Raw genomic sequence first — 27,640 nt, 5'->3', positions numbered from 1 at the left:
AGGGATATGGGCCCCAGAAGCGCAGAAGGTGTTTAGGCAGGCATAAAAATCGGCGCAGGCTTGGAGGGCTGAATGGCCTGTTCCTGTGCTGTACTGTTCTTTGTTCTAAGATACAGAAAACCATGCATTTCTCTCATTCATTTCCATTCATTCATGAATCCTAAAGCTTATTAAAGTTGCCTTTTCTGGGTGCCAGTGCTGCCTTAATTTCCCCTTTTGGCATCCCAGTAACCATTTGGTTCTTTAGGGAAGCTTTTCTTCAGTTTGCCCATTGCCATGATTGCCTAGGGTCTTGGTTCCTGCTGACATAATTTTTTTTTTAGGACAGTTAGTAGTGGCCGGGTCTATCCTGAACTCTCTTTCAATGCTTTGTTGAATCATCCAAAAGCTTTTGACTTCAGAGGATGGGTGGTTCCCTTTTTCTCTGACTGTTCGGGAGGACTCTTTGTTAATCTCCCCTTTGGTCTCTGGGACATCCCTGCCTGTAGATACTTGTGCAGACTTGACTGCACTCTCCTGTGGCACTTCAACTAGGTGAGGCATCATCCTTACGGTTTCTCTGCCCCCCCTAGAGGTCTCTCTTTGTCTCTGCAGGTTCCTGTAAATGCTGTTAGCAACTTTGGTGGGGTGCTTCTAGAGTCTGCATTTACGTAGGAGGATGTGGGGTCTAACTTTTCAAATTGTTTGGGGTTGTCTGACTGGACAGTAATGGTTTTCATCTAGGATTCCTCCTGGACTTCCTTTAACCTGCTCTCTTGATCACTTTTTCCCCTTCTCTTTCGAAACTTTTGCCAGCCATGTGCTTGCCTGTCCCCTTTTGCTCTCGGCAGGGGTCCCTTACAGTGCACCAGAGGGTCCTCCTAACACTGGTACAGGACTTAGGGTTGCAGGTTTCACTGTAGGTTGGAGTTTCTCCTCAACCTGGCACATGTGGCAACTCTTGCAGTACTCCACCACATCTTTATGGTGTTTTGGCCAGTCAAACTGCTGCCTTTTGCAGGCACTTGTCTTTCGTACACCGGCATGTACAGCCACTGTAGTCTTGTGGGCACTTCTTAATATTTCTCCCCGGTATCTCTGCGGCACCACTAACTGGTGAACTACTGTCCAATCCTGGCCCTCTGGTCTGCGGGAGGAACTCCATTTCCTCATCAGTATCCCATTCTTTAAATAGTAGCAATTAGGGACTCCCTCTGCTTCACTTTCAGGCTGGACAGCCTGTGCTAACTTTTGCAATATTGGGTTGGCTCGCTGCGCCTCAGCTAGGGAAAATCTATTTAATTCATTCCCTGGGTCTCCTAACTTTCCAAAGAAAGTCTCAGACAGGCAGAGCTCATGGTCATCTGCCTGCGGTGCCAATGCAGTCCCCTCTGGGGTAGCTGGTTTGATCATGGCCTGATCCACTACACATTCAGGGAAACTGCAGAGAACCGTCTCCTGCCACTGCCCTGTCTCTCTGCGGTCTTTCTTTCACTACTGAGGAAGCTACCACCTTCATCCCCGCCAGGTCATTACCTAGGAGCAGGTCAACCCTACCCACAGGCAAACTAGGGACAATCCCTACGGTCACCAGTCCTGAAACTAGGTCGCACTCCAGGCGCACCCGGTTTACAGGTACAGGAATACACTGTCCTCCAATACCATTCACCACCATTTTGGTATTCACTGCACTCTCTGGAGGAAAGGTCAGGCCTTTTCCCAGTAAAAGGGATCAAGTGGCCCCTGTGTCCCTGAGAATCACTATGGGCTTGTTTGGCCCACTCGAGGGGTATGGAGTTACAATCCCTTCAAACGCAAAACCCTGATAACTTTCTGGAATCCTAATAAATTTTCCTGCAATGGCCATGGAAGCTTTCTGGGTTGCAATCTTACTGCAGTTAAAGCCACAGCTTGTTCTGCTGTGCTTTCCATCAGGGTCCCATCTTCACTGAGCGGGTTTGCCCTGATTAACCCTACCAGTTTTCCCTTTAGTTTCCAGCAGTCAGCTTTTAAATGCCCTGCTTTATTACAATGGAAGCACACAGGTCTCCCGGTCTTACTCTTGCTCACAGCACCTTCCCTTTTGGCTGGAGGAGGGCCCCCGTGTCTCCTGCTTTCCTTTCTCTCCCAGGACTGCCTGGGCAGATATCACCTTCCCAACCTTTGTCCTTTTCGGATTTGTGGGACTGATCGGGAAAGGTTCTCCCCTGCGAAACCGACTTATAAATTAAAGCAAACTCATCAGCCAGAACGGCCGCTTGCCGGGCTCTCTGAACCCGCTGCTCCTCTACGTGGGTCTTTATTGAGAGTGAGAGAGAGTTTTTAAATTCCTCTAACAGAATTACTTCCCTGAGATTCTCATAGCTGAGCTGTATTTTAAGAATCCCTCAGCCACTGGTCAAAAGCCAGCTGCTTACTTCTTACAAACTCCAGATAAGTTTGATTAGCTTGCTTTTTGAGGGTTGTAAACTTTTAGTGATAGACTTCGGGGACTAATTCATATGCCCCGAGGATAGCATTTTTGGTCAGTTCATAATTTGATGAACTCTCATCTGGCAACCAGGAATAAACCTCATGGGCTTTTCCAGTTAGACTTCTCTGTAGTAAAAGAGACCAGGTCTCAGCTGGCCATTTTAGCTGCCTTGCCAGTTTCTCAGAAGACACAAAAATGCTTCCATGTCTCTCTCATTGAATTTTGGGATTAAGATGAGCGAGTTTTAACAATTTTGTACCCAGCCCTGAATTATGCTCCTCCATATTGGCCATGCTTTCACTGGGGTTATTCTGTTCCTCCCTTGTTAACTCAAGCCACTTCAACTCTCTTTCTTCGCATTCTTTCTGGAACATTCTTTCTCTCTCTCTCTCCTGCCTTTCATTTTCTTCACATTCCTTCTGGAAAGCTCTCTCTGTCTTTTTCCTGTCTCACCCTTCCTCTTTCCCCTAATTCAAGTTTCTTCTGTTCCAATTGTATCTTTGCTAACCGTACCCTGTCTGGGTCTACTTCTAAAACTGCTTCTGCTTCTTCAGATTCAAGGGAAAAATGGTTTGCAACTGGCCTCAGGAGTTCAGACCTCCAAGCCTTGCCATGTACAGTGATCCCACTGTACAGCCATTTTGCTCCATAGATAGTGCTTTTAACTTATCCCAAGTTACTTCACCCTAGCTTGGAGAGCTACTAGCTTCAGTTGCAGACATGTTAGTATTCAATCACACACAACCACAAGAAAACCTGTATGAACCTTGCTCTTTTTTGATTTTTTGATTGGGAACAATTTGGCTTCCCTCTTCCAATTTCTCTCATTTGTCTGTGGGTAAAATCCCTGATGCTAGCACCCAAATTTCTGTTCCAACCAGGTGAGACAGGTGTCTAGGGGTCCCTTTTAGCCTTCACCTCGTCTTACTATAAAAGGGTTTAATTTTAAACACACTGTGTTTTTAACTCCCACGGTGCATCCTTGTTCACCGTTTTCCAATTATAAGGCAAAGAAATAAGCACAAACAGACTTTCTTAGTTTAAAGAAGAAAAGTGTAATTTAATAAAACTTAAACTTAAACTCTAATTCGGTTAATGCCTACAGATACAAGAAGTGCCCACCCAAGCATGCATACATGAGACACATGCAGATAGGCACAGGAAAAAGCAGAAGAAAAATAAAGTGGAGAGTTTTGAGGCAATATCTGAAGAGTTTCTTGTTACTGTGCTTCGAGCTCACTATAGAGTCCTTTTGTAGGTAGTTCTTGCTTGTAGGTAATTCTTGCTTTTCATTGGGGCCCAGTGTTCTTCATAAACCTTGTTCACTGTAGGAGACTTTTCCCTCTTGGGGTTCATGTGTCTTCAATGGATTCCAAAGCTGGTGAGAGAGAGATGGGAGCGGACAGGACAGAGATGTTCTCAATCCGGGAGCCAGGAGCTTTCTCCCTTCATATTCTCTGTGGCCAATTTAAAACTCTCAGTTCAAAACTCTGTAACAACCAGTTACTCATGTGACTAAACTGGTCTGACCACGTCTTCTGTGTATTGGGAGCAGGGACTGGTTCCTTTGTTCCAACATTTTCTGCAAGTTGCAAACATGTCTTTCCGGCTAGGTGCCTGGCAATTTGTTGTAATATGCCTTCTTTTCTTCCCAGCAACAATTTGAGGTTTGATGTCCATGTGGCGAAAGTAATGTGCTTCATTCTTGGCAGGTGGGGTCCTGCATGACAATTGCCTGTAAAGTGCTTTGGGAAGAAATGCTATATAATTGCAGATTCTTTTCTAACACTAATAGAGATATACCTATGTTGAAAGCGGGTCTCAAGTCTTATTGTGGACATGCACAAGGCTCTGTTATCAGCTAAAAAAAGAAATTGCTGGAAATACTCTGTAGGTCTGGCAGCATCTGTGGAGAGAGAAACAGAATTAACATTTCAAGTCTGTGTGACAGACCTGAAAGATTGGGCTGAATTTTATTTCGCCCCATAAAATTGAGCAGGAGATTCCGGGAGGCCTGCTCGCCCCGTTTCCGCCTCCGGTTGACTTTACGGCTGTCAGGCGGGGGGTAAACGGCTCATAGCAGTCGGGCACAGGGTGTTCGATTGAGGGCTGCCCCCGCCTCCTAATCCACCCCCAGGACCCAAGACGCATCCCCCCTCCCCCCAAATGACAACTCCAGCCTCACCACGGAAGGACCAATCCCCCCCATGAGGCAAGCCCAACTTACTTCATCTCTAGGCTCCATGGCGTTGGTTGGGCTGCAGTCCCTGCAGTGGCCATCGCTCCCAGTGGAGCTGCTAGGACTAAGAGCTGCCGGCCCACTGATTGGCCGGCAGCTCCCTAAGGCGGGATCTCCTCCCTTGTGGGTGGAAGTCCCACCTTGGGACAATTAAAGCCCGGGGAGCCGTAAAATACGGGACGGATCCCCAGGCTAGGCGGAAGCGTGTTCGCCACCGACTTTTACATCGGTGGCGAATTCCTGTCCGCCTAAGGTAACATCCAGCCCACTAACTCTGTTTCTGTCTCCCCAGATGCTGCCAGACCTGCTGAGTATTTCCAGCACTTTCTGTTTTTATTTCATGTTTCCAGCATCTGCAGCATTTTGCTTTTATTTTAGCTCTGTTATGATCGCCAGAAGCCTTAGTGTTGTATTTTCCTCCATTTGGCTGCCTGTTTTTTGGTGTAGCCGGGACAGTCAATAGAGGGAAATGATGGGGTTGAGGCCCAACACCAGATCTCTGTTCCAAATATTTACCAACTGGGGGTGGACAGCTAATGTACCCTCTCCCCACCTCATGTTCTTTTTTAATGTAAATAATGATAGTTGGCTGGGGTTTGGGGGGGCAGGGCCATATTCCCCTCTCCAACAGCACTGTGGCCTCTGGCAGTTGAAAACACTTCAAGGAAGAGACACTGTGGGCCTGCTTATGATGGGTTCCATTATTGAAGGCCAGAAGGGACCTCAAAAAACTTGAAGGAGGTATCTCCACTGTATTACTTAAGTTTCTAAAATAAAAGTCTCTTAATTTCCATGCTTGATAAATTTAATATTGCAAACTGGGCTTTGATAACCAATGATCTATTCTCTAGTGCTCCCCTGTTCCCTTCCCCTAATTTGAGGAGGAAGAAGAGAATTAGGAAACCCACCGTAGGGATGTCAAGCTGAACAGGAAAAATAGGTGGCATCCAGTCCTTACCTACTGTAGCAATGCCTCCCATTTGCAAATGTGGGTGACCTCTGACAATGCTTGAGAAGACTGCCCTTCCGTCACAAAGCAATAACTAAGCTGTGCCAACTCCTACTCAGGTTTGGCACAGCTTGTAAAGGTGACCTTGAGCTGATTCATATCTGAGGCCAATGCCACATTATCCCTCCCTTCAGTTTTCCTTTGTCAACAAACTTAAATAAGTTGCTCACTGACATGGAACACAACTTCAATGGTTTCCATTTGATCATTCTGTGATTCTTTTGTACAGGCATTCTCCTATCATGCTCCAAATCATTCTGCACTTATCCCATCAATGACAAAAACATTTCACTGACAACAAATCTGCCAAGCTACTTACTATGTAAAGCTACTGTAACTCCTCTTGGTGCTTGCTCTTGTGTTCTTTTCAGTCCTAGGCTTCTATAGATACTACAGTGGCAGGAGGTTCTAAGGTGATTGGTGATTTGTACGAAGAGCTTTGGGAGATTAAAGTGGTACTTTCTTGACTTTGCCTGCCATCATGTGGAATAGAAACCAGGCTTCAGAAGGCATTCCATACTGGGGGTGATATAACTCTCAGTACCAAAGCCTATATCTTCTCTAGACTTGGATCATGCCCTTTGTGTTTCTCCTTCGTTTAGGGCTTAAAAATTGGGTCCTCCGTTCCTGGATTACAGACTGCAACACTTCAACTAAAAAGCCTTTAAATCTGCGGGTTTGATGGCCTGAAGAAGCACCACCGTTAGACATTTCAATGAGCCACATTGTTACAGAAACGAAATGGCAGCTTGCAGCAATGGTGGCTTTTGCTTTCCCCCTCCCCTGAGGACAACTGCCTGTTGAGGATACTACTATTGCCTGGAGCTCAGCATGAATATGAACATGAAAGTGCTTGGAGCTGGGATCAGTGTCCTGGCGAATCACATAACTAAGGTAGTGAATGAGGCTTTAAACTAGCAAAGTGGGGGAGGGTTCAGGTGAAGAAAGATTTAGAAATCCAAAGAGAAAAGTCTGGACAACAGAACAGTGTAGTTATGTGGGTAAAGACAAGCAGAGTGGGACAAGAAGGAACAGAGAGTTTAAGGTAATAGTGCATTAGTGAATAAAGTCCATGCAAAGAATAATAGTTAAAAAAAGTAAGAATGCATGAAGCATCTGCAAAAAGATAGATGAACTAGTGGCACAAATAGAGGTAAATGGCATAGATCTAATCACCATTACAGAGACATAGTTATAAGGTGACCAAGGTTGGGAAATAAATATTCCAGGGTATACAACATTTAGAAAAGACAGACAGAATGGAAGAGGAAGAAGCGAAGTCCTGATAATAAATGATAGCATAAGGACGGTAGTGAGAAAGGATCTTGGCTTAGAAGATCAGGAAATAGAATCAGTATGGGTGGAGTCTAGGAACAGCAAGGATCAGAAAACACTAGTGGGAGCAGTTTAAAGGCCCCGTACCGATAGTTATACCGATGGACAGAGCATAAAGCAAGAAATTATTGGAACTTGTAACAAAGGCAATGTAATAACTGTGGGGGACTTTAATTTTCACATAGACTGGGCCAATCAAATTGACAAAGATTGTCTGGAAGATGAGTTTATAGACTGCTTTTGTGATAATTTCCTGGAACCATCTAGGGATAAAGCTATTTTAGATCTAGTATTGTGCAGGTTTAATTAATAGTCACATAAGATCCACTAGAAAAAAGTGATCATAATACAATTGAATTCCATATTAAGTTTGAAATTGACATACTCCAGTCCTAAACATGAATCGTAAACCTAATCAAAGCCAATTACTTAGTTATGAGTGTAGAGCTGGTTAAGAATGATTGTGTAAATAGAATAAAAGGTATGGCAGTAAATAAACAGTAGGACACATTTAAAGAAACAATTCAAAATGTTCACGAAAAGTATATTCTATTTTTAAAAAATTGAGCAAGAAAGATCCGTCCGTGGCTTACTCAAGAATTTAGGGATAGTATAAGATTAAAAGAAGAGGCTTATAATGTTGCAAAGAATAGTGGTAAGCCTGAGGATTGAGAATGTTTTAGAAACCAGCAAAGGGCCACCGAAAAGTTGATAAAAAGGGAAAAAATAGAATGAAAGTAAACTAGCCAGGAATATAAAAAAATGATTCTAAGAGCCTTTTACAATTATATGAAAAGGAGGAGAGTAGCTAAAGTAAACATTGGTCCCTTAGAGGCAGAGTAAGAAGAAATTATAATGTGAAATGAGGAAATGACAGAGACATTGAACAAATATTTTGTGTCTGTCCTCACAGTAGAAGACACAAATTAGATACCAGAAATACAGGCTGATCTAGGGGCTAATAAGTGTGAGGAAATTAAGGTTAATTAATATCAAGAGAGAAAAAGTACTGGAGAAACTCAACAGACTAAATTCTGACAAATCCTCAGGACCTGATGGCCTACATTTTAGGGTTCTAAAAGAGGAGACTGCAGAGATCTTGGATGTGCTAGTTATGATTTTCCAAAATTTCCTAGATTCTACAATGGTCCCAGTAAATTGGAAGTTAGCAAATGTAACACCGCTATTCAAGAAAGGAGGGAAAGAGAAAACAGGCAACTATAGGCCACTTAGCCTGACATCAGTCAATGGGAAAATACTGGAACTGATTATTAAGGAAGTCTTAACAATGCACTTAGAAAATCATAGTATGATCAGACAAAGTCAAGATGGTTAAGCCAAAGGGAAATCATGTTTGACAAATTTATTACAGTATTTTGAGGATGTAACTAGTAAGATAGATAAAGGGGAACCAGTAGATGTAGTATACTTGGATTTTCGAAAGGCATTTGATAAAGTGCCACACAAAAGGTTAATACACAAGATAAGGTCTCATGCAGTTGGGGTAATACATTAGCAAGGATAGAGGATAGGTTAACAGATAGGAAACAAAGAGTAGGACATTTCAAGCTGGCAGACTGTAACTAGTGGAGTGCCACAAGGATCAGTGTTGCATCCTCAGCTAATTACAGTCTCTATTAATGAGGTAGGCATTTGATACAGTGCCAGTCAAGAGACTTGTGAGAAAAATTATAGCTCATGGAATTAAAGGGACGGGGGCAATAAGGATACGAAATTGACTGAGTGACAGGAAACATTGAGCAGTGGTTTCTCGATGTTCTTGGGCAGGAGGAAGGTTTGTAGTGGAGTTCCCCAGGGATTAGTGTTGGGACCCTTAATCTTCCTGACATATAATTCTGTGATTCTGTGAAAAGACAGAGTAATGAATCTAAGTTTGCTGACGATACAAAGCAAGGTGGGAATGCAAGCTGTGAGGAGGACACAAAGAGACTGCACCTAGACCTTGGTGTACAGGGCACAATTTCAAAATTTGCAGATGATACGAAACTTTGAACAATTGTGAATTGTGAGGAGGATAGTGTAGAACTTCAAAAGGACATAGACAAGTTGGTGGCATGGGCGGACAAGTGGCAGATGAAGTTCAAGGTGGAAAAATGTGACGTGATTCATTTTGGTAGGAATAACATGGAGAGACTATGTAACATAAAGGGTACAACTCTAAAAGAGGTGCAGGAGCAGAGGTACCTGGGGTATATGTGCATAACTCATTGAAGGTGGCAAGACAGGTTGAGAGTGTGGTTAATAGCATACAGTATCCTTGGCTTTATTAATAGGGGCATAGGGTACAAGAGCAAAGAGGTTATGTTGAACTTGTATAAAACACTAGTTTGGTATCATCTGGAGTATTGCGTCCAGTTCTGGATGCCACACTTTAGGAAAGGTGTGAGGGCATTGGAGAGAGTACAGAAAAGATTCATGAGAATGGTTCCAAGGTTGAGGAACTTTTTTTCTATTTGTTTGTTCATGGGATGTGGGTGTCGCTGGATAGGCCAGCATTTATTGCCTTCCCTATTGCCCTTGAGAAGGTGGTGGTGAGCTGCCTTCTTGAACGGCTGAGGTCCTTGGGGTGTAGGTACATCAAAAGTGCTGTTAGGAAGGGAGTTCCAGGATTTTGACCCAGTGACAGTGAAGGAACGGCGATATGTTTCCAAGTCAGGATGGTGTGTGGCTTGGAGGATAACTTGCAGGTGGTGGTGTTCCCATGCATCTGCTGCCCTTTCCTTCTAGGTGGTAGAGGTCGTGGGTTTGGAAGGTGCTGTCTCAGGAGCCTTGGTGAGTTGCTGCAGTGCATCTTGTAGATGGTAAACACTGCTGCCACCGTGCGTCAGTGGTGGAGGGAGTGAATGTTGAAAATGCTGGATGCGGTGCCAATAAAGCAAGCTGCTTTGTCCTGGATGGTGTCGAGCTTCGTGAGTGTTGTTGGAGCTGCACCCATCCAGGTAAGTGGAGAGTATTCCATCACACTCCTGACTTGTGCCTTGTAGATGGTGGACAGGCATTGGGGAAAAGGAGGTGAGTTACTCGCCACAGAATTCCCAGACTCTGATCTGATGTTTTAGCCACAGCATTTATGTGGCTGGTTCAGTTCAGTTCATAACTTCAGTTAGGAAGATAGATTGGAGAAGTTGGGACTGTTTTCCTTAGAGAAGAGAAGGCTGAGAGGAGGTTTCATAGGGGTCTGGACAGAGTAGATAGGGAAAAATTGTTCCCACTCATGAATGGATCGAGAATGAGATGGCAAAGATTTAAAGTGCTTGGCAAAAGAAGCAAAAGCAATGTGAGGAAATGTGGTTAGCACCGCAGCCTCACAGCTCCAGCGACCCGGGTTCAATTCTGGGTACTGCCTGTGTGGAGTTTGCAAGTTCTCCCTGTGTCTGCGTGGGTTTCCTCCGGGTGCTCCGGTTTCCTCCCACATGCCAAAGACTTGCAGGTTGATAGGTAAATTGGCCATTGTAAAAATTGCCCCTAGTGTAGGTAGGTGGTAGGAGAATTGAGGGAAGGTGGGGATGTGAGAGGGAAAATGGGATTAATGTAGGATTAGTATAAATGGGTGGTTGATGGTCGGCACAGACTCAGTGGGCTGAAGGGCCTGTTTCAGTGCTGTATCTCGAAAACTAAAACTAAAAAACACTTTTTCATGCACCGAATGGTTAGAATCTGCATTGCAATGCCTGAGAGTGTGGTGGAGGCAGGTTCAATCGAGACCTTCAAAAGGGAATTAGACTGTTATCTGAAAAGGAAGAATGTGCAGGGTTACGGGAGAAGATGGGGGATTGGCATTAGATGAATTGCTAACTTGGAGAGCCGGTGCGGACACGATGGGACAAGTGGCCTCCTTCTGACCTGTAACAATTCTGTGATTCTGTGAAAAGACAGAGTAATGAATCTAAGTTGGCAAAGCTAGGTGGGAATGCAAGCTGTGAGGAGGACACAAAGAGACTGCAAAGAGATATAGACAGTTAAGTGAATGGGCAACAAGGTGGCAGATGTAGTATAATGTGGGGAAGCATGAGGTTATTCACTTCGATAGTATGAATAGAAAAGCAGAATATTTTTTAAAAGGAGTGAAACTTATAAATGTTGATATTCAGAAGGACATGGATGTACTTGTACAAGGAGCACAAAAAGTTGGCATGCAGGTTCAGCAAGCAATTAGGAAGGCAAATGGCATGTCGGCTTTAATTGCAAGGAGATTGGAGTACAAGAGTACAGAGGTCTTGCTACAATTGTACAGTGCTTTGGTGAGACCACACCTGGAGTACTATGCACAGTATTGGTCTCCATATTTAAGGAAGGATATACTTGCATTGGAGGCAGCACAGTAAAGGTTCAGTAGGTTAGACCCTGGGATGAGAGGGTTGTCCTATGATGAGAGGCTGAGTAAATTGCTTCTATATTCTCTGGAGTTAAGAAGAATGAGAGGTGATCTCATTGAAACATGCAAGATTATAAAGGGGCTTGATAGGGTAGACACTGTGGGTTGGTTTCCCTTGACTGGGGAATCTAGAACATGGGAGCACAGTCTCAAGTTAAGTGGCCGATCATTTAGGACTGAAATGAGGAGAATTTCTTCACTCAAAGTGTTGTGATTCTTTGGGATTGTCCAGCCCAGAGGGCAGTGGCTGCTCCGTTGTTGAATATATTTAAGGCTGAGATAGACAGATATTTTGTCTTTCTGGGAATCAAGGGATACCAGGAGAGGGTGGGAAAGTGGAGTTGAAGCTCAAGATCAGCCATGATCATTTGAATGGTGAAGCAGGAGCGATGGGCTGTATGGTCTACTCCTGCTCCTATTTTCTATGTTCTTAATATGGGTAGCTTCTTGGCATTATTATATTGGCAGATTTAAGAACAGTTCTAGCACATTCAGCAGCAAACCCATTGATAAAGAACATCCAATTCTTGTCTCTTCATCAAGGTATCTTCAGACATGTCTAATTATGGCCCTACACCAATGCATGATGGCATACCTAAGTTCTAATACATGCATCTTCTCATCCTCCTCTTCCAGAACCTATAACTAGAGAAGTATTGCTACAGTCCCTGCAAATCAACTCTCGAAAAATTATATACTGGACAAATAGGCACAGATGGCAGATGCAGTATGGTTTTAAGAAGGTGTCAGGAGGCTCCAAAAAATTCCCTACCTTTGTTGTCAAACAGCAACAATATAACAATGGCCCTATTAGTATTATGTTAGCATACAGATTGTGAAAATTAATGAAAAACACTTGCATTTCTAATAATGACCCAACATAATTAATGTTATTAATTAATAATTAAAAATTAAACAACTAACTGGAGGAGGTGGCTCCACAATTATCCCCATCCTCAATGATGGGGGAGCCCAGCACGTCAGTGCAAAATCTTCAACCAAAAGTGTCGAGTTGATGATCCATCTCGGCCTCCTTCTGAAGTCCCCAGAATCACAGATGCTAGACTTCAACCAGTTCGTTTCACTCCATGTGATATCAAGAAATGACTGAAGGTACTGGATACTGCAAAGGCTATGGGCCCTGACAATATTCCGGCAATAGTACTGAAGACCAGTTCTCCAGAACTTGACGTGCCCCTAGCCAAGCTGTTCCAGTACAGCTAAACACTGGTATCTACCCGGCAATGTAGAAAATTGCCCAAAAAGCAAGACAAATCCAACCCGGCCAAGTACCGCCCCATCAGTCCACTCTCAATCATCACTAAACTGATGGAAAGTGCCATCGACAGTACTATCATGCGGCACTTGCTGAGCAATAACCTGCTCAGTGACGCTGAGTTTGGGTTCTGCCGGGGCCACTCAGCTCCTGACCTCGTTACAACCTTGGTTCAAACGTGGACAAAAGAGCTGAACTCAAGAGGTGAGGTGAGAGTGACTGCTCTTGACATCAAGGCAGCATTTGACCGAGAATTGTATCAAGGAGCCCTAGCAAAACTGGAGTCAATGGGAATCAGGGTGAAAATTCTCCGCTGGTTGGAGTCATACCTAGCGCAAAGGAAGATGGTTGTGGTTGCTGGAGGTCAATCATCTCAGCTCCAGGACATTACTCCAAGAGATCCTCAGGGTACTGTCCTAGGCCCAACCATCTTCAACTGCTTCATCAATGACCTTCCTTCAATCATAAGGTCAGAAATGGGGATGTTTGCTGATGATTGCACAATGTTCAGCATCATTCGCGACTCCTCAGATACTGAAGCAGTCTGTGTAGAAATGCAGCAAGACCTGGTCAATATGCAGGCTTGGGCTGATAAGTAGCAAGTAACATTCACGTCACACAAGTGCCAGGCAATGACTATCTCTAACAAGAGAGAATCTAACCATCTCCCCTTGACCTTCAATGGCATTATCATCGCTGAATCCCCCACTATCAACATTCTGGGGGTTACCATCGACCAGAAACTGAACTGGATAGCCATATAAATACCGAGATGGTCAGAGGCTAGGAATTCTGAGGGGAGTAACTCACCTCCTGACTCCCCAAACCTTGTCCACCATCTACAAGGCACAAGTCAGGAGTGTGATGGAATACTCTCCACTTGCCTGGATGGGTGCAGCTCCAACAAAACTCAAGAAGCTCAACAGCATCCAGGACAAAGCAGCTGCTTGATTGGCACCCCATCCACAAACATTCACTCCCTCCACCACCAACGCACGGTGGCAGCAGTGTGTACCATCTACAAGATGCACTGCAGCAATGCACCAAGGCTCCTTAGACAGCACCTTCCAAATCCACGACCTCTATCACCTAGAAGGACAAGGGCAGCAAATGCATGGGAACACCACCACCTGCAAATTCCCCTTCAAGCTACACACCATCCTGACTTGGAACTATATCGCCATTCCATCACTGTCGCTGGGTCAAAATCCTGGAACTCCCTTCCTAACAGCACTGTGGGTGTACCTACCCCACATGGACTGCAGCGGTTCAAGAAGGCAGCTCACCACCACCTCCTCAAGGGCAATTAGGGATAGGCAATAAATGTTGGCCTGGCCAGCGATGCCCGCATCACACGAATGAATAAAAAAAACTTAAAGTCAGAGTGTGGGAAACTTTTAGGTACCATAATCTGGAAAATTTCACTTTAAAAAACATATGTTATTAAATGAGAGCCAACATGGATTTGTTAAAAATAAATCATGTCTGACAAAATTGATGCAGTTCTTTGGGAAGAGAGTTGATGAGGTTGGGGGAGCATTTCAGGAATAGTGATCGTCGTAAGCATAAGATTTAGATTATGGAGAAGGACAAGGAGCAATCCGGAATAAGAATACTTAACCGGGGAAGGCTAATTTTAGTGATTTAAGGAGGGTTCTGGCCCAGGTAAACTGGAGTCAAATACTGGCAGTAGAAATGTAATGGACCAATGATCAGCATTTAAAGAGGAGATGGTTTGGATAAAGTCTAAGTACATTCTCATAAGTGGGTTATTGAGGGCAACTAAAGCAGAGAATCTGGGATGATGTAGTTAAAAAACAGTCATGAATCATAGAATGGTTACAGCACAGAAGGAGGCCATTCGGCCTGTCATGTCCATGCTGGCTGTCTGCAAAAACAACTCACCTAGTCCCACTCCCTTGCCTTTTCCCCATAGCTGTGCAATGTTTCTTTTCAGATGATTATCCGATTCTCTTTTGAAAGCCACGATTGAATCTTCCCTCCAACAGGCAGTGCATTCCAGATTTTAATCACTCATTGCGGAAAAAAACTTTTCCTCATGTCGCTGTTGCTTCTTTAGCCAATCACCTTAAATTGGCGCTCCTGCTGCTCAACCCTTCCGCAAACAGGAATAGTTTCTCCCTAGCTACCTTGTTCAAACCCCTCATAATTTTGAACACCTATATCAAATTTGGTTTCAATCTTCTCGAAGGAGAACAGTCCCAGCTTCTCCAATCTAAGAGTTAGAAGAAGCAGAATAAACGAGCATATGACAGATATTAGTTTGGTGATACAAGGGTAAATCAGGCTTAATATAAAAATGCAGAGAAAAAGTGAAAAAGAAAATAAGAGGGGTAAAGAGGCAGTACTGAGTAGATTGGCAGTCAACATAAAAGGAAATCCAAAGCTCTTCTATATCCATATTAATAGTAAAAGGCTTGTCAGAAGAGTGGTTGAGATCTTATGATGGAGTCAGAAGGCATGGCTGAGGTATTGAATGAGTATTTTGCATCATGGATCACCAAGAGAGAAGATTTTTGACAAAGCTATGGTAAATGAGAGGGTTGCCAAATACTGAATGGATGAGATAAAAATAGAGGAAGTCCTTGAAAGGCTGGCATTACTTAAAGTGAATACACCCCCTGGTCCAGATAGGATGCATCCTAGATTGCTGAGTGAAGTAAGGGTAGAAATTGTGGAGGTGCTGGCGATAATCTTGCAATTCGCCTTAGATACAGGAGTGGAGCCAGAAAGCTGTAGGATTGCAAATGTTACACCTTTGTTTAAAAAAGGGGAGAAGGATAAACCTGGCAATTATAGGCCAGTCAGTTTAATGCTAATGGTGGGGAAGCTTTTACTAACAATAATCAGGGAGAAAATTGATAGCCATTTGGACAAGTATGGACTAATAAAAGAGAGTCAGCATGGATTTTTAAGGGCAAATCGTGTTTAACTAACTTGGATTGAGTTTTTTGATGAGGTAGCAAAAAGAGTGGAAGAGGGCAGTGTGGTCAATGTGTATGTGGAGTTTTAAAATAGGTTTGATAAAGTGCTACATAATAGGCTTATTGGTAAAATTAAAGCCCATGGAATAAAAGGATGGATACAAATTTGGTTCAGGGATACAAAAAAAGAGGTGTGGTGAATGGCTGTTTTTCAGACTGGAGGGAGGAATACAGTGGTGTTCCCAAGGTTCAGTATTAGCATCGCTCCTATACATTAATGACTTGGACTTGGGGGTACAGAGCACAATTTCAAAATTTGAAGATGGCACGAAACTCGATGTAGTAAGTGAGTAAATAGTGTGGAAGATGGTAATAGCTTCGAAGAGGACATACACAAGCTGGTGAAATGGGCAGATACATGACAGGTGAAACTCAACACAGACATTTTGGTCGGAAGAATGAGGAGAGGCAATATGAACTAAATGGTACAATTTTAAAGGGGGTGCAAGAACAGTGAGATCTGGGGGTGATGGTGCACAAATCTTCAAAGGTGGCACGGCATGTTAACAAAGCAGCTAATAAAGAATATGGGACCTGGGCTTAATAATTAGAGGCACAGAGTACAAAAGCCAAGAAGATATGCTAAACCTATATAAAACGCTAGTTCGGCCCCAGCTGGAGTATTGTGCCCAATTTGTGTAGGCACCACACTTTAGGAAGCAAAGCTTTGAAGAGGGTACAGAAGCGATTGACTGGAATAGTTCTATTGATATGGATTTATAGTTATGAAGATTTATAGTTATGTGGATAGATTGGCAAAGCTGGTGTTGTGGTGAAGAAGGCTAAGCAGACGTTTGATAGAGGTGTTTAAAATCATGAAGGATTTATATAGAGCAAATAAAGAAAAACTGTTTCCAATAGTTGAAGGAACAATAATCAAAGAGCACAAATTTAAGGTGATTAGCAAAAGAACCTGAGCAGGCTTGAGGAAAAACATATTTATGCAGAGTGGTTAGGAGTTAGAATAGACTGCCTGATAGGGAGATGGAAACAGGTTCAATAGTAGCTGTCAAAGGGAAATTGGATACATACTTGAAGGAGAAAAAGACTGCAGGGATGGGGCAATGACTTAGGAAGTGGTACTAACTGGATTGCTCCTTGAAAGAGCTGGCACAGATTCGATGGGCTGAATGGCCTCCTTCTCTGCTGCTCTATTCTATGATTCTAAGGTGATGCAGTTGATGTTATGTATATGGACGTTCAAAAGGTGATTGATAAAGTGCCATGTAATAGACTTGCTAGCAAAAGTGAAGTGCATGGAATTAAGCATGGGTACAAAAGTGGCTAAAAGCCAGAAAGCAAAGATTAGTGGTGAACGATAAATTTTCATACTAGAGAGCATTATACATTAATGTTCCCATGTGTTAATATTAGGACAACTTCTCTTTTTGATGGCCTGTACTTGTGTACAGGGGGCACAATTTCAAAGTTTGCAGATGACAGAATACTCAGAAGTGCAGTGAGTAGGGCAGCAGCAGCCTTCGGGAGGACATAGATAGGCTGTTAAATGACTAGACAAAATTTAATGCCACGCTGAGTGAAGTGATACATTTTAGAAGGAAGAGTGGGGAGAGGCAATATAAGCTAAATGGTACAATGTTAAATGGGGAGGTGTGGGGGGCGCAGATGAGATTGGTAACAGGGATGAGATACTTTAGTTATGTGCAAAGGTTGTGGAAGCTGGGATTGCTCTGCTTGGAGCAGAGAAGGTTAAGGTGAAATTTAATTGAGTAGTTCAAAGTATGAAGGGTTTTGATCGAGTAAATATGATGAAACTGTTTCCACTGGTAGGTGAGTCAGTAACCAAAGGACACAATTTTAGATAACTGGCAAAAGAACAAGAGGAATGATGATAACTTTTTTACGTTGTAAGTTGTTATGAGCTGGAATGCATTGCCTGAAAGGGTGGTAGAAGCAAATTCAATGGTAACTTTGAAAATGGAATTGGATATATACTTGAAAATGAAAAATTCACAAGGCTATGGAGGAGGAACTAGCAAATGGGACTAATTGGATCACTTTTTCAAAGAACTGGAACGGGCATGATGAGCTGAATGATCTTGTTCTGTGCCGTATTATTCTAACATATATAGGAAATCTTACTTACTCATTTAGTGTAAAAGCATAAACCATCCTTGGGTAAGTAACTTCAGTTACATATATCTCCTTAATATATATCTTGAAATCTGAAAAAAAAATGCAAGAATTCTCACAGCAATTTAAAGTTAATTAAATAAATAAAATCATGTAAAATTAAATTTGGAATTTAATGGGGTATGCGGTTCACATATTTTCTGGATCCAAAAAGGGCACCATGAAGTGAAATTTTGCAGCCAGATGTTTCACCTCAAAATGGTGCCCAATGCTATATTGGCTTGGATGCTTAATAGGTGTCCTTGACACCTGCCCGAAACAAATGCAGGCATCATTTAAATGTATTAATAAAGGTCCTGTGCCTGAAACAGGTCCCTCTTGTGAAATTATTGTCCATGTGCTCTTCAAGTATCACTTCCTTAGCACCACCCTCCCATCCCCCACCTGGCCCTGCCATTCCCCAGCAACTCATGGCAGAAACAGTCGGCAAGCAGCTTTCACAAGCAGTATTTAAACGGATCATTATCTCCATTGAGATAAGTCTTTGATTAGTTGTTTAGGATTATAGGTAGTTTTGGTTCAGGTTTTTGGCTGATTTAGCATGTTTGTCTGTGAGATACTTTTGCAGAGTAAGTTTTCAGAGATCAGGAATTGTTTCACAGGATTTGGATGCTCTTAATTTCTGAATGTGGGAATGCTGCTGAGCTTACTCTTGAGGCACCCAACCCAGAAGGAGCAACAGCAAGAAAGGCAGCAAAGACCTGCATTGGCTGCAAGAAGACAACAAAAAAGGCAAGAGTGCAGAAGGCCTTACACCATGCAGGGATTCTGGAGAAGAATGTCATGCCTGAACCTCACAGATGAACAGTGTGTAAGGTGGTCACTTATCTGTGCTGCCTATTGGAGCGAGAATAGAAGCCGAACACCAGGGCTTGTGCCAGTGCCAGGAACAGCCTGTGCCAGTGAAACACATCACAGCTTTAAACCTTTATGGCCCTGGCTCCTTTCAAACTGCTTCTGAGGACATCCTGAAGGTCACTGGTGCACGGTTTGCACAGCAACAACAGTTCATTAGCTTCCCCATGGAGATCGACAAGCAGGAAGAAAAAGCACTGGGATTTTCTCACATTGCTGGACTTACGCAGTACAAGGCATCATACATTGCATTCATGTAGCCCTGCGTGCTCCCCATCAGGAAGATAGATTCTCAACAATAATGCTTTCCCTTCATTAACGTTCAACTTGCTTTTACAAGGCAGTCATGTACACCTGTATCCAGTTTCCTAACTGACATACCTTGTCAGTCCTCACTACTCTCTCTGTGCCACCCAAACCATTGGGTATCAGGCTGGCTGTTGGGGAGCAAAGACTATCCTTTCAACAACTGGCTCATGACTCTTCTCAGGAATTCAGGTACACACACCAAGTGCCAATATAATGACAGCCATAGAGCCACTCGGCTCTGATTACGTCCTGAAACAACCTTTCCGTTGCCTCTCAGCTCAGGAGGAGTTCTTCATTCAGTATAGCTCACATTAAGAGTCAAAAAAGAAAGACTTAATTTATATGTGTCTTTCACAATCTTGAGATGTTGCAAAGTGTTCACAGGGAATGAAATACTTTTGAAGTGTAGTCACTGTTATAATATAGGAAACACAGAAGTTAATTTGCGCACAGAAAACTCCCACAAACAGCCAGATCATATGTTTTCGGTGTTGCTTAAGAGTTGAATGTTGGCAGATGGTTCTTTTATATTCATGAGAGGGCAGATGGGGCATCAGTTTAACATATTGTCTCTTGTGTGTATGATTCCTCCGACTGTGCAGCTCTCCCTCAGCACTGCACAGAAGTACCAGTCTAGATTATGTGCTTAAGTGCCTGGACTGGGTGCTTCAACTAAGAACATTCTGCCCCAGAGATGAAAATGCCCCACTCTAACCAAGGAGTTCCAGTACAGTCACAACACTAGCATTTACCCAGCAATGTGGAAAATTGCCCAGGTATGTCCTGTGCACAAAAAGCAGGACAAATCCAACCTGGCCAATTACTGCCCTATAAGTCTACTCTCAATCATCAGCAAAGTGAAAGAAGGGATCTTCGACAGTGCTATCAAGCACCACTTGCTCAGCAATAACCTGCTCAATGACACACAGTTTGGATTCTGCCAGGGCCACTCAGCTTCTAACCTCATTACAGCCTTGGTCCAAACATGGACAAAAGAGCTGAACTCCAGAGGTGAGCTGAGAGTGACTGCCCTTGACATCAATGCAGCATTTGACTGAGTATGGCATCAAGGAGCCCTAGCAAAACTGGAGTCAATGGGAATCAGGGGGAAAACTCTCCTCTGGTTTGAGTCATACCGAGCGCAAAGGAAGGTGGTTATGATTGTTGGAGGTCAATCATCTTAGTGACAGGGCATCACTGCAGGAGTTCCTCAGCGTAGTGTCCTAGGTCCCACCATCTTCAGCTGCTTCATCAATGACCTTCCCTCCATCATAAGTGGGGATGCTCGCTGATGATTGCAAAATGTCCAGCACCATTCGCGACTCCTCAGAAATTGAAGGAGCCCATGTCCATCTGTAGCAAGGCCTGGACAATATCCAGGCTTGGGCTGATAAGTGGCAAGTAACGTTTGAGCCACACAAGTGCCAGGCAATGACCATCTCAAACAAGAGAGAATCTAATCATCTCCCCTTGACGTTCAATGGAATTAACATCGCTGAATCCCCCACTATCAACTTCCTGGTGGTCACCATTGACCAGAAACTGAACTGGACCAGCCACATAAATGCTGTGGCTGCAAGAGCAAGTCAGAGGCTGGGAACTCTGTGGTGAGTAACTCACCTCCTGTCTCCCCGTTGCCCGTCCACCATCTACAAGGCACAAATCAAGTGTGTGATGGAATATTCTCCACTTGCCTGGATGGGTGCAGCTCCAACAACACTCAAGAAGCTCGACACTATCCGGAACAAAGCAGCCCGCTTGACTGGCACCCCATCCACCACCTTCAACATTCATTTCCTCCACCAGGAGTGTGTACCATCTACAAGATGCACTACAGCAACCTACAAAGGATCATTCGACAGCACCTTCCAAACCCACAATCTTTACCACCTAGAAGGACAGGTTGTTGGGTCATAATCCTGGAACTCCCTTCCTAACAGCATTGTTGATGCACCTACACCCCAAGGACTGAAGCGGTTCAAGAAGTCAGCTCACTGCCACCTTTTCAAGGGAAATTAGGCATGGGCAATAAATGCTGGCCTCGCCAACAACACCCACATCCTCCAAGCAAATAAAAACAAAATGCTACTATTGAGCCAAGGTCAAGATTCATAATCATTTTCTGAATGTTCCACAATCTTGTAATACAAAGGAGTTCCCTTGGAGCTGTCTGCAGAGGAGAAAATGGAGCAAGATGAGAGCAATGAGGAACCAGAAGATCCAGAGGAAGAGCCCAGATTAGCAGTTCATCAAGCTGCTGGAGCTGTAATGTAGCAAATTATTGAGATTTTACTGGGCCATCACTGCTCTTCCTAGAGTGCCCTCAAAATGTACAACTTCATGAGTGTTCCTGTTATATCCCTTACCTTAGCTTGCATTGTGAGGTCATCGAAGTTTTTTTTTGCATTGCAACCTTTCCCCCAAAGATGGAGAAATCTGTGCAATTTCTACAAATTCTGTGTATTTAAAATCCATCTCACAGCACATTGTCAGCTATCTCTTATATGGATGTGTGCAGTTTCTATCTTTCACATGCATTATGTTTCAGTGACTGCACAGAAGAAATGCATTGTGGGTCAGTCATCGCCTCGGGGTTGGCAAGTATATTCGCACTGTGTACCTGGCCTAAGAGGGCACCAATGGTGTCAGACTGAGAAGAGTGTTCTTGTGCATAAAGCTAACTCCCCATAGCACGTCAGTAATATCTAAAATACATGCATACACAAAAGAGACGATGGAATATATTACAATATCAATCCCCTCATTTATTAGAGGTTGGATCAAGCCAATAATCTGGCAGAATGTAGAAAATTCTACTCTTGAATCAGTTGCATCTTTAAATTAACCCATTTCGAAAATAGATTTCATCAATGCAAGCAGAGCAGTGCTCACAATGTTCAGACTCATGGTTGAAGAAACCCCTCATTCAAAAAGTCTCCTCCTCTTTTCCTCCCATACTACTCCCCTTATTCCACTTCTCCTCTGGTCAACTTGCCTAACCCCATAATCTGCCTCCTTCATTGCTATTGGCTCTATTTTGTTTTGTTTTTGTTTCGTGTTATCCAAACCCTCATTACACTCTACCGTCTCTTGTGTGCATGTATGTACTTTAAATATTACCCAAATACTATGGAGAGTGAACATTATAAGGAGACAGTACTCCTTCCCTCAGTACTACACAGAATTGTCAACCAAGATTATGTTCTCAAGCCTCTGCACGGGGGTTTTAACTTACAACATTCTCACACAGAGCGAAGGCCGGGATTTTCTTGGCAGGAGGTAAATCTCAATGACAGGACCATATCTGGGTCCTGAGCCTGTGTGGGTGGCCAGTGGGACCACAACGGCAATCTTCCTAGCGCCGGCTTGTTAATTTGGCTACCACCGGGCCCGCCATCCGTGTTGCCGGCCCAATCAAATTGCTGGCAGCTCTGCAGCATCGGCAGTGCCACCAAGAGAGGTGGTCACTGCTGAGGCTGCAAGGAGAGCGAGAGGGCTTTGAGGCACCCTCACAAGGGAGTTACAATACTTTTTTCTCTTCTGTAGTCAGGCAGGCAGGCCCCAGCAGTCCGAGGGTAAACCTTTGGACCATGGAGCTTCCAGAAGTCATGGCAACCCCACCACCCAACCTGCCACCCCGGGAAAGAGGTGGCCTCCACACATGGGGGTGGGGAGGGGCGGGCGCGCCACTGCTGACAAAATGCCAGCAGTCCAGGAAGGTGGCCCTCAATTGGGCCTTTAATTGACTTAATTGGCCGCCTACCTCCAGTTGGAGGGCAGTGAGCCACTACTGTTCCCACTACTGTTAAAAGGGCCTGGCAGCCGGACTGCGTCAGAAAGCCCTTCCGACATAGCTCCCCGGCAGTTTACCGGCCCCTTGCCTCCTAGCCCACCACTTGGGAGTGTTTTTTTATTCATTCATGGGATGTGGGCCAGCATTTATTACCCATCCCTAATTGCCCTTGAGAAGGTGGTGGATTATAATATGCAGTGACAAAAATGATTAGCTTCTTTGAAATTACCGTACGCAGTAGGACCTCCAGTTCAGCAGCCATCAAACTGTGTTGTCCGCTGGGCTGCTTTATTACTTGCATGCACTTAATGTGCCTTCACATTTAGTTTTGTTTCCCCTGTCAATTCTTCACCCTCTCTCCCCTCAACCTCAGCAAAGGCTTGTCAAAGAGTTGAAATATTTTTTGGAGCCTTTCCAGAGACTGCAAGGGTTCTTGACCCTCTTTCTGTCATTTCTTCTTAATTGTTTGTATGCCTTTCCATTTCACCTGAATTGCAATTTTCTCATCACAACAGCAGCCTACCTCCCTGTAGATGTCCAAATCAGCTCTTGGAGCTGTGAAAAATTGTGTAAACGAGCTGACTCAGGAAAATTGCTATTCTGGCTAGATGTGAATCAGTTCTTAATCATTCAGGATTAAAACAGACTGGTACATAAAATCTGACTCCACTGTGAGAGAATTGGACCTTGAAATGAAACTGAAGCTCGGCTGAGAGTCACTTGAGACTGCTGTTTGTGTGAAATTCACCAATTTTGGCTAGGCCACCTCAGGACATGAGGGCAAACTGGCCAGGAGAAGACAAACACCAGCCCCTCCTGACACAACAATAAAAATTGGAGATATGTGAAAATCACACTGTAGCTAGCAACAGTGGCATGAAGACTAAACTGTGGGTGAAAGAAATTAGGGCAATATGAAAACAATTAAGAAATATATTATTCTTCTATGTTGACAAAAATAAAACTTACTCTTTATACCGCTGATATACAACTCAAGTGTGTGTAGTCCTCCAAGCTGCACAGCACTAATTTCAAACAAATATGACTGAAAAAGAACATGTGTCATCAATATATTAAACAAAAATGTATCATGACATAACAAGACAGCCATTATGTAATTTTTTTAAGCTTGTGCTCTCTGTTGCATCAATTACCTGTCTATCTCCTGTTTCTTTGTGTAAAGGTTTGAGAAGGCTTCTGTCTCCTGTATCACCATTGACCCCATACAAACACAAAGAAACAGTCGCAGGATGTTCTATGTCCAAAAAGGCACTGCAGTACATCTTTATCTGATATGTGAGAACTATAAAAAAAGAGTAGCATTGTACCAACACTACTAAAATATAGGCCAATTAAATTGTATTTATAAATACACATACATTGCAGTTACACAATGCTGTAAATAATATTTAATTTTCAATATTATCTCAATTCTTAGCTTTCATCTATGTAACGAAAATTAAATTTAAAAGTGTAGGGTGAATTTTCATTCACAAAGCTGCCTGTTTGCGATGGCTTTGTAATGTTGAAAAGAGAAAAGTAGGGTGGTGTATCTTACTATGTAATTGTGTTCTAATGAATTGCCACCATAGTTTTACTCCCAGGAAATAAAAGACACATTTATGACCCATCCTAAACTTTCCCTGTCACATGTAAATTGAGATTGGTGGGCATGGCCAAGTAACCTCAACAATTTCCCACTAATAGTGACCCTAACCTGACCATGGGAAAAGCAGCATGAGGAGCAGCAAAGCACGATCCCATAAATGGATTCCACTTTGTTGGAGAACTTTATTGTATGTTTGTGAAAATTTATTTGGGCATTGATTTTTCACTGTTTGGACTCAGGAACTGCTCGGAAGAGTTATTTAGCCATTTACACTAAGGGCTGGATTTTACAGACACCCCAACGTGGCGTTCATGGCGGGGTGGAGGGGGGCGGAAAATGCCTCGGGAGAAGGCCGCCACGCGTCCCGCCATGGGGAGAGCCTGGCCCGATATTGTCTGTGGTGGCGAGGCCTCGTGGCGGCCCCCCCACCGCTTGGCGATGGGATCCCCGATTACATATTTAAATCAATGGAGATGAATGCATTAATCATACTTACACAGCCACCTTCTGTCTCAATGCGATCTTCATGCCGTTGGCCAGCACTCCCACGCTTCCTGGATCCCCGTCCAGGGAAACGAGGTGGAACATTTGTGGGGAGGAGGGAGGAGGGAGGAGGCAGGTTTCTCAGTGCGGGAGGGGGGAACAGGGTCAAAGTAACATCATTGGTGTAGGGGATGGTGGAACAGGTTTTAGGTTAAAGTTTATGCACTTTAGGTGGAGCTCAAAGCCCTTTAAAAATAGCGTCAGCGCCTGTGCACAGGCGGCTGATGCCAGTGCCTGGGATGGACAGCCTGCCCCCTCCACGTGATCGGGGGAGGAAGGGGAGGCGGCCCGTCCCAGTTATTTAAATGAGCCTCCGCGCTTAGGATCCTGGCGGCTCCGTGATGTGTGACTCGCGAGGGCAGGCCGCCATTGTTTTCGCCCGCTGCCAATTTCAGTGGTGCGATTATAAAATTCAGCTCTAAGTTTCAAAGAAACTCTTTTTGTAACTTTTGTAATTTTATTTCTCTTAGCTTTAGTACCTTTGGTCTCAGGGAGTGAAATAAGGCACATGGAATGGTAGTATAGGGAAGTGTATGTGGAATATCAAGTGCATTGTGAATGTTCATCCATCTATTAGTGCATTGTGAAAGTTCATCCATCTATTAAGTTACACTGTCAGATCATGTACGTCTGTTTCTGCATTATGCTTCTGGTAATTTCATAGAACATGCATGGGTACTCATGACTGAAGTATGTTGGCCAACCTTGTGAAGTCATTAAACTGTTTCCAGAATGGTCCTGTCATTTGTAGGATGTTTGAGATTGCACTGACTGCCTACGCCTGCATCACCCTCTTGTGAAGCTTCCATTCAGGAGTAATCCCTATTTGGTCTTATCTCCACCAATAACACAGTGGCGCAGTGGTTAGCACCGCAGCCTCACAGTTCGAGGGACCTGGGTTCAATTCTGGGTACTGCCTGTGTGGAGTTTGCAAGTTCTCCCTGTGACCACGTGGGTTTTTGCTGGGTGCTCCGGTTTCCTCCCACAGCCAAAGACTTGCAGGTTGATTGGTAAATTGGCCATTCTAAATTGCCCCTAGTGTAGGTAGGTGGTCAGGAATATGGGATTACTGCACGGTTAGTATAAATGGGTGGTTGTTGGTCGGCACAGACTTGGTGGGCCGAAGGGCCTGTTTCAGTGCTGTATCTCTAAATAAATAAACATTCACACAGATTATTCTGAAAATCTAGGGGTTCTTATCACTGTCATTGTAAGCCAGTTTCTGCTCTCCCCAATTTTCCTCCAATTTAGGTGCTTCACACCCTTTAATCAATGATGCATTTCCCTCCTTCCCAACAGCAGCAAACCAGTCAGGATTGTGTATACTACTGTAATGTTCTACTTCTGTATATACAATAAGTTCCTGTAGGAAAATGTTATGGCTTCCTGGCGGTATCACATGGGTCGGCAGATGTCTTGCCTCACAAATAAACAACCAATCAGAGGGCATTCTAACCTGTCGTAGAATTGTTACACATCATGACAATATTAGGTCATTCACTTGAACAAACAGCTTAAATGAATTCCCATCAGAGCATAGCATGTATTTTCGACTGTAGGCTTGGCAGGTGTTTTCTCTCTTGTGGAACAAACTAATTTTTAAGAAAACATAAGGCAGCATAACAATAAGACGTGGCCAGAGGCAAGTGTAAATCTTGACTTTGTGCAATTGTGGGGGATAGATTATCCGCAGTCTTTGTCAAATCCTTCCGTGGCTTTGTACATTCCTATCTTTGTAACCTCCTCCGACCCTATAACTCTCCAAGATCTTTTGCTCCTCCAATTCTAGCCTCTTGCGTATCCCAGATTTTGTTTGCTCCACCTTTGGCTGCTGCGCCTTCAGCTCTCCAGGCCCTAAGGTCTGGAATTTCCTCCCTAAACCTCTACCAAATCTCCCCCTGTAAGTTACTCCTTAAACTGACTACTTTAACCAAGCTTTTGGTTACCTGCCCTAATTTATGTGGCTCAGTGTCAAATTTTGTATGATTATGTTCCTTTGAACTGCCTTGGCATAGTTTTACAATGTTAAAGGCACCGTATCGATGCAGGTTGTTGCTATGTTTGAAATTAGCACAGCATGACCACATCAAGATCCTACCAGCTGAATCGATTGCTCCCACCATCCATATAACCTTAATGCTCCTGCCCTTTCTGGCACCCTCCCCACACACAGGGTGCCTAGTGTGCCATTGCTCCTTCACAAACACAGAGCACACACTGTTAACGGAGGGATGGTACACGATACCTCCCTTCATGCCAGCACAGCTTTCCCTCCAGTAATTCCAGACCTCCTCCCTTTCAGAATGCAGATTGAGACCCCTGGATAACAGAATTTACCTTCACTGGCGACAACTTCTGCCTCTGAGAACCCGCCGGCTTTTCAAATCGTGAACGGGACGGCACGTGACGGCTGCCCGTTCAACGAAAAATCCGGAAGTCTCAGTGGAGAGGTGGCGGGCTGCATAATCAGCAAAGGTAAGTACTCTTTACCATATGCTAATTGTGATGCTGCTGCCAGTAATATGCAGCAGGCCCTTCTTGACATCACGGGTCGAGGCGGGCCTCTCTCCATTGCATTTTACCAGCCCCACACCGCGACCCGCGATGTCGCGGGGCCGGTAAAATTCAGCCCTCAGTGTCTTATACCTGTCTCTTATTTCTTAAA

General features: G+C 44.0%; 1 protein-coding gene across 1 annotated transcript in view; it reads right to left on the bottom strand.

The window, feature by feature from the left end:
- The window catches only part of LOC137370268 (uncharacterized), a 70,265-nt gene that overhangs the window by 7,018 nt on the left and 35,607 nt on the right, over positions 1-27,640 (bottom strand). Inside the window, exons 6-8 of the mRNA XM_068032648.1 lie at positions 23,978-24,126; positions 23,793-23,868; positions 17,820-17,898 (exon numbers count right to left, since the gene is read on the bottom strand). Coding sequence (XP_067888749.1) covers positions 17,820-17,898; positions 23,793-23,868; positions 23,978-24,126 — 304 coding nt within the window. The remainder of the gene's footprint in view (positions 1-17,819; positions 17,899-23,792; positions 23,869-23,977; positions 24,127-27,640) is intronic.

The sequence above is a fragment of the Heterodontus francisci genome, chromosome 5, assembly GCF_036365525.1.
Source record: "Heterodontus francisci isolate sHetFra1 chromosome 5, sHetFra1.hap1, whole genome shotgun sequence".
NCBI lineage: Eukaryota > Metazoa > Chordata > Chondrichthyes > Heterodontiformes > Heterodontidae > Heterodontus > Heterodontus francisci.
Note: the sequence above shows the minus strand (reverse complement) of the source record. Positions and strands in the feature narration are given on the sequence as shown.